Genomic DNA, 6,829 nt, shown 5'->3' on the forward strand with positions numbered 1-6,829 from the left:
TGTTTCAAACCGGTATACATTTCTTTGTTCCAATGTACACAGAGAAAGATATTTGGAAGAATGTTTCAGTTCTGGGACATCATCCACTACCATAGTAGGAGAAAAATATTGTATTTTTTTGTTCTGTTGAACACATAATGAGATATTTTGAAGAATTAAGGAAAACAAACAGTTCTGGGGCACCTCTCACCATTTAATTCTTCCTACTATGGTAGTCAAAGAAAACTACTAACATATTTCCAAATATCTTTCTCTTTGTTCATCAGAACATAGTCCTTTATACAGAATTACATGAGGGGTGAGTAAATGATGACAAAATTTTCATTTTTGAGAGAACTATGCATTTAAAATGAAACGTTATGGGATTTTTAAAAGCTCTCGCTCAGGATAAAGAATGATTGTCCGTTTGAAGACGTGCCTTGATGCCTTGGTGCTCATGTGGTCAATGAGGTTTGAATCTGCTCTCTAAATCATGTTCATGTTTCCTTTCTCATTCATGGTGTTTTCATAAACGAGCTGTTTTGACTTTTGAATGGGTGGTTTGCTAAAAAACGTTTAGCAAGCTATCGATTGTCATGTTTTGGTTATGAAATCGTTGTTTGGGAAAATCCGAGTGAATGAATTCCTGACAGACGTGAGGCAGAGATGAGATCCGTGTAGATGAGGACAGAATAAGCGGCAGAGGGGTCATTGGCCCGGGACAGAGAGAGAGAGCAAGGGGTTGTGGCGCCTGTCAGGTTGACAGTAGCCGTCACGCTGGAGCCTGCGTCTGTTTGACCAGAAGATCACAGCTGATAGCGCTGGCGTCTCTTAATAACAAATGTGCAAATGTGTCTGTCAAACTCTTGAGAAACAAGGTTTTTCTGGTAAAACACCAAAAACAAGGAACATGAAACGGATTTTGTGAAAGTGGGGAAGGGCAACAGAAGAAAAATATAGAACTGCATTTTATTTTCATGACTGCTTCATTCAAAATACGTTTATAATGGCAAGAAAATATTCTATATATTTATTAAATACCCTTGTCAAAATCATTTTCTGTTTTTCTGAATTCTAGGTTTGAGTAAAATGGTAATTTTTGCTTTATTCTGTAAACTTCTAACCATATTTCTCCAAAATGTCAATTTTTTTTTTAAATTATTTGCATTTATTTTCGGAAAATGAAAACTAGAGAAACAGGTAAAATTAACAGAAAGGATGCTCTCTGTTTTTTCAGACCTCAAATACTGCAAAGAAAACAAGTTGATATTCACTTTTAAGAAACAAAACAGTAATATTTCTATGCATTTATGACTTTGTCACTCCTGAGGTTTGATTTTGTTGAAATTCAACAGACACTGGACTGAAATGACCACAACACACCTATAAATGCTGCTTAAAAGAACATTTGCAATGGTCTCTTCGTTGTTTTTGTGAACTGATCTGTTTACAATGATAAAATGTTAACGTATGATGACATTAAAATGTTATTTGTTGTTATAAAGTCTCAGCTTTTACTTCTCATTGCAGGTACAACATGAGCAAGCGCCACAGACGAAACCATCACAGTACAGAAGCTTAACTGGAACCAAGGAATCCACTGTTTGAATGTTAGTGGGGTTTTCTGAGACGGTGAAAAATTGTGCTTGATGTCACTTCTGGTTCATTGGTCACACTAGCACTGAAAGGCAAAGTCGAGCGTGTTGCATTGTGGGATGTGGCATTCTGTGCTGCGTGCTCCGTTGTGCGCCGAGCATTTTGACAAATGCTTCAGGTCATCTGTGTATCCTGTGCGTATAGAAAATATACACGGCGTGCAGAGAATACACATTACATTCTGGATAAACAGCATAGTGTGGCAGGAGCTCAATGGCCTCTGCGGATTCTCATATTCTCATTGAAATGAACTTATATACATAATAGTACATTTTAGAAATATAAATCGTGTAATAATCATACTTTTCAAATTATTCAGGCAAAACTTTGAAATCATTATTCCCAAAAACACGTCCTCGACCGATCCTTTTTTAATGGAAATTCTGTCCTTACCAAAATAATACATCATAAACCGCAGATGTTCTGCTGATTTTATCTGCAATTTAAATTCTTCTGATGAGAGAAGAAGAACAATGAGTGAAATGGTTATTGATTCAGCATGAGGCCAAACTGTCTTATGATTATAGATATTATTGACATAGACTCGACGTCAACATTTGCAGACAGAAGGTTATCTCTGCCTCACACACCTCATGGATTTTACTTGAGAATACAGCAGAACGAGTCTGTTTGCTCGGATGTGAATATATTCAGTTCACCTGCTTCAGTATAACATACTGTTAATGATGCTGTACAATTATACACAGTTAGAACAATGTGTGTACACTGCTCAGTCGTTGTTAATGAAGTCTGCGGTTATTAATAATGCATGTTTAATGCAGTATTCATGAAGGAAATTAGTATTTCCGTATCATTCCAGCATATGGGTGTTAACAGACCCCTGGCATTTCCAGTCTGTATCGTCACACTTTGTCATGCAATTATCTTGTTGTGTCCTTTACAAAATAGCAGTCTGGGATGACTAAGAAAAAGGCTTGATCCAGTTTTTTGTCATTTTTATTTGAGGTAACATGAGGTGATACGATTTTTTTTAATTAAAGGAATAGTTCACCCAAAAACAACAATTCTGTCATTAATTACTCACTCTCAGATTGTTCCAAACTTGTATAAATGTCTTTGTTCTGCTGAACACAAAGGGAGATATTTGTAAGAATGTCAGTTACAAAACGGCTCTCATCCCCCTTCCAAAAGTTTTTTGTCAATGGGGGATTAGAGCTGTTTGATTACTGACATTCTTCAAAATACCTTCCTTTGTGTTTAGCAGAACAAAGACATTTATACAGATTTGGAAGAATCTGACCTTGAGTAAATGATGACAGATTTTTTTTTGGGATGAACTATCCCTTTTATATTTTGATTAAGCTTTATATTTTAAATTTAAGTTTATCTTAAAAATCTTTATTTATTTCTATTTATTTCACAGTTGTTTGATATGTTGAATGTGATGTATTGCTTCTACTACTGTGCCACTGTGGAAACTTTGTGTGACTTTGAAGCTGCTTCTCGTGGTGTTGCGCAGAATTCCCGCTATTGTGCAAGAAGTTGATGGGAAGAGACAAAGGGCAGAAGTGACGCTCTGAGCGCTGAATATAAATATCAGAGTGCTGGCTGTCACAACCAGTGAACAGGACAAAGCAATATAATCTGAGAATAACCCTAAAGAAGTATTTCATTAGAGCTTTGAGACAGATAGTTAATCCTTAAGTCTGGTGTGCTGACGTGTCCTGCACAGAACATCTAAAGAGGAAGAAGAAACTGAGAAGAAACTTGAAAGAAGAACAACAATCGCTGAAGACGAGAAGATGAAGGTCACACGTGTCTTTCTCTCTGCTGTGCTCGTAGTAGTGTGTTTCTGCATCCTTCAGACCGCTGCCGGTCCTTTCATACAGGTGAGATCCTACAGTTGTGCACTGTTTTTTGGATGAAATTAAAATAGTTATTTTAAACTGGACATCATACACTTGCAAAATGTTTGGAAGTTTCAGATAGAAACATACTAACTGATCAAATCTGCAGACTGGCTGCAACAAGTTCAGACTGAAAATCTGAGCAAGAGTCTTGTGTTGTATTTTAGCCTTAAATAAACTTTCATTCAGATGTTCTTAGAAATCATTTTTCACCTTCATTGCTTTCTTTCTTTCTTTCTTTCGTTCTATCTTGTGCAACAGCAACCTTTGTTGATGTTACATTTTCTTTATGGAACCATGCACTTCAACAAAGAACCTTTATTTTTAAGAGTGTACACAAATAACCATGATAACCTCTAATAATCACTTAAAACATCAAAAAAACATTCTTGCATCATTTGATATTTAACATGTCCTGTTAATGAACATTTTACTAGTTAAATGCTAAGAAACTTCATTCATATTTTCATATATATCATTCATTATATGCTCTAAACTACTGATTTATTTAGGGGGATTAGATGTATATGTATGAATCCTTTAATTTGTTAAATTAAAATCTCACTTGTCTATTTCTACAAGCAGGTACATGAGGATCAAGTGAAGAGTGAAGCTCCACAGATAAACCATCACAGTACAGAAACATCACTGGAACAGAGAAATCCACTGGTATGTACTAGACGTTTGGCATTATTACTATTTCTCATTATAATCCCTAATCCTTACTATTAACCAGCCGAGTACTGACCAACCACCCGAGTATTAAAGTGAAAGTTCACCCAAAAATCTAAAATTCTGTCATCATTTAATCACCCTCTTGTTATTTCAAACCTGTATTACTTTCTTCTACAGAACACAAAAGAAGATATTTTGAAAAATGTTGTCGACCGAACAGCGATGACAGCCATTCACCTGCATTGATTAAGTGTCTGTACAAGAGAAGTCAATGGCTGACAGCGCTGTTCAGTTATCAACATTCTTCAAAATATCTTCTTTTGTGTTCTAGGGAAGAAATAAACAGGTACAGGTTTGACATGACAAGAGTGTGAGTAAATGATGACAGGGTTTAAATTTTTGGGTGAGCTTTTACTTTAACACTGTGGTGTGTAACCGTTTTAACTGTGTACTGAACATACACTGACTCAGTGTCTTCTTTTTGCCGCCTGTCTAAACACAATAGCGATCACAAGCATTTAGAATACTTCTTCACCGCGGTAACATACTCTTATAAACCGTTTCTGTTGCATTAAGGGTCAGAGGTCACTAAAATCTAATTTCTTCTCGTCTTTCCCCAGGCTCTGTTCAGAAGCAAACGTCAGAGTCATCTCTCTCTCTGCAGATATTGCTGCAACTGCTGTCACAATAAAGGCTGTGGATTCTGCTGCAAATTCTGAAAATACGCTCATTTTAGTTCAGAAAGAACAGCTGCTTGTGTACATTAACTTATTTGGACTTTTATCTTCTGCCTAAAGTATTTTCTTGTCTATGGGCCATTAGTGTACTGCGTCTTTGTGTGCCTCTTATAAAACTGTACAGATACTGAAATGTGTAACAACAAAAGGACTTCTTTTGTTAAAGCGAACGTATGTATTTTTTACATGTCTATATTTTTACGATGTTAAATTCATGATTGTTTAGTGAAAGGGTATTTTTAATAAAACTTTTCCTTTTCAATGGATGTTTGTGCTTGTGTCGGAGCTGTAGGGGGAGCTCAATACCCAAACACAGCATCACTGACATACACTGGCAGTGAGGTGTATTTCATGCCAACATCTCTGTGACAATCACAGCCCGTCACACACAGACACCAAAGCTCTGTTTCAACACCTATTGAGATGCCGACTTTCTTCTGTTTACATTGACAACTGATTTCTTAGGAGAATGTAAGCTCATAAGTGTTTAGATGGACACATGGGCAGCTCACGTGGAGCATATATGCCGCTTTGGAGTACCTCTTGATCTCCTCTCGTCTCATCTTGAGAAAACGAATATTCTAGAAATGTGAAAGCCGAATGGATGAAGACTATAATCACGGCAAACCACCAATGCAAACATGCCTCCTGGATCTTTGTTGTGCCATTTGAAGGAGCACCTGGAGTCGTTCGTTTTAATTAGTACCAAGGAATTGTCTCTCCCTCTCTCTCTCTCTCTCTCTCTCTCTCTCGCTCTCTCTCTCTCTCGCTCTCTCTCTCTCTCCTTTTCTGTCTCTTACTGATGAGGATCTGTGCGCCCGTGACCTACATTTTGTAGAGCATTAAGTTGTGTTTATTACTGAATGAAGGACAATTTGCTGTGTAAATAATACAAGAATATAAAGACAAATATAAAGACTCTTATGAATAGAATATAAACACTTTTGTAACAACATGTTCTGAGTTCAGGCTTTTGTTCTGCTGATGCTTAACAGGAATACATCATTAAAGGGAAAGTCACCCAAAAATCAGGTCATTTCAAACCTGTATGAGTTCTTGTAGAAAAGAAGATATTTTGAAGAATGTTGATAACCAAAACATCACTGAACCCCATTGACGTGCATTGTATGAGCACAAAACCACTGCGGCATTTCTCAAAATATCTTCTTTTGTCTTGCTATCCATTTCATGTTAATCCACGTCATTCATCGTTGCAGAAGTCAGCAGCCTGTTTGCATGTGTACATCTCATCTGCATTTCTATTGAGAGTCATAAGTTACCAAAAATCAACGCTTCTGATATGTTCATTTCAGTATGTTACTCACTTAAAGCGCGTGACTTTAGAAGCTTCAGAACACGGGTTGTGATTTTATACGGTGTTGCTTTAGTCCTGAACAGGTCTTGATACTACGAAGTGTCACTTTATGAAGATTCTTCTGGATAAACAGCACACAGACAACACGGGGGGGTGAATAATGACAATGTGTGAATTTCAGTCTTAAAGGAGTGGTTCACTTTGAAAAGAAAATGTCATGATCGTTTCTGTGTGTTTATGTCTTCTGTTGAAAACAAATTGAGGCATTTGAGGAACGCTATCCAGGGTTCTTCCCGTATAACGGACTTGATCAGAAGGCTGTTTCATCGGAGCTTTAAGCGACACCGGCCGATGAAAATGGGTGTTGTGTAGTGAAATGAGTGGTCATTTTCCAAGAAAAAAGAGAAATAATATACTTTTTAAACATAAAATCATGGCTTACACTGTCCGCCATGCACGAAAAAATACATACGAACATTTCGGACTGAATGTGCAAATACCTTCAGTCATCGGCTGGTGTCGTGTAAAACCTTTTGAAGCTGCGATGAATGAGATTTGGACCTTCACCGACAGCCCCCTGCTGAAGTTCATTATATTGA

The 6,829-nt window shown here is 37.0% G+C and overlaps 1 protein-coding gene across 2 annotated transcripts; it reads left to right on the forward strand.

Annotated features, from left to right (window-relative positions):
• The first annotated feature begins 3,205 nt into the window (after positions 1 to 3,205).
• Positions 3,206 to 5,177, forward strand: hamp (hepcidin antimicrobial peptide). Of its 2 annotated transcripts, none has more exons than XM_056761663.1 (3): positions 3,206 to 3,485; positions 4,089 to 4,172; positions 4,799 to 5,177. In XM_056761663.1, the coding sequence occupies exons 1-3, from the start codon at positions 3,399 to 3,401 to the stop codon at positions 4,895 to 4,897; spliced, it is 270 nt and encodes an 89-aa protein (XP_056617641.1). In that variant the 5' UTR covers positions 3,206 to 3,398; the 3' UTR covers positions 4,898 to 5,177. The 2 variants fall into 2 exon arrangements, with proteins under 2 accessions (XP_056617641.1, XP_056617640.1); XM_056761662.1 differs by having other exon boundaries at positions 3,207 to 3,485; positions 4,086 to 4,172.
• The last annotated feature ends 1,652 nt before the right edge of the window (positions 5,178 to 6,829 follow it).

This window comes from Triplophysa dalaica, chromosome 12, assembly GCF_015846415.1.
Source record: "Triplophysa dalaica isolate WHDGS20190420 chromosome 12, ASM1584641v1, whole genome shotgun sequence".
Lineage (NCBI taxonomy): Eukaryota > Metazoa > Chordata > Actinopteri > Cypriniformes > Nemacheilidae > Triplophysa > Triplophysa dalaica.

Excerpts from the sequence above, each read along its gene's own strand:
- hamp (XM_056761662.1), top strand. The coding sequence starts at position 3,399 with ATGAAGGTCACACGTGTCTTTCTCTCTGCTGTGCTCGTAGTAGTGTGT. Across the intron at positions 3,486-4,085 it reads CTGCCGGTCCTTTCATACAG|CAGGTACATGAGGATCAAGT; the intron begins GTGAGATCCTAC and ends TATTTCTACAAG. Across the intron at positions 4,173-4,798 it reads TGGAACAGAGAAATCCACTG|GCTCTGTTCAGAAGCAAACG; the intron begins GTATGTACTAGA and ends GTCTTTCCCCAG.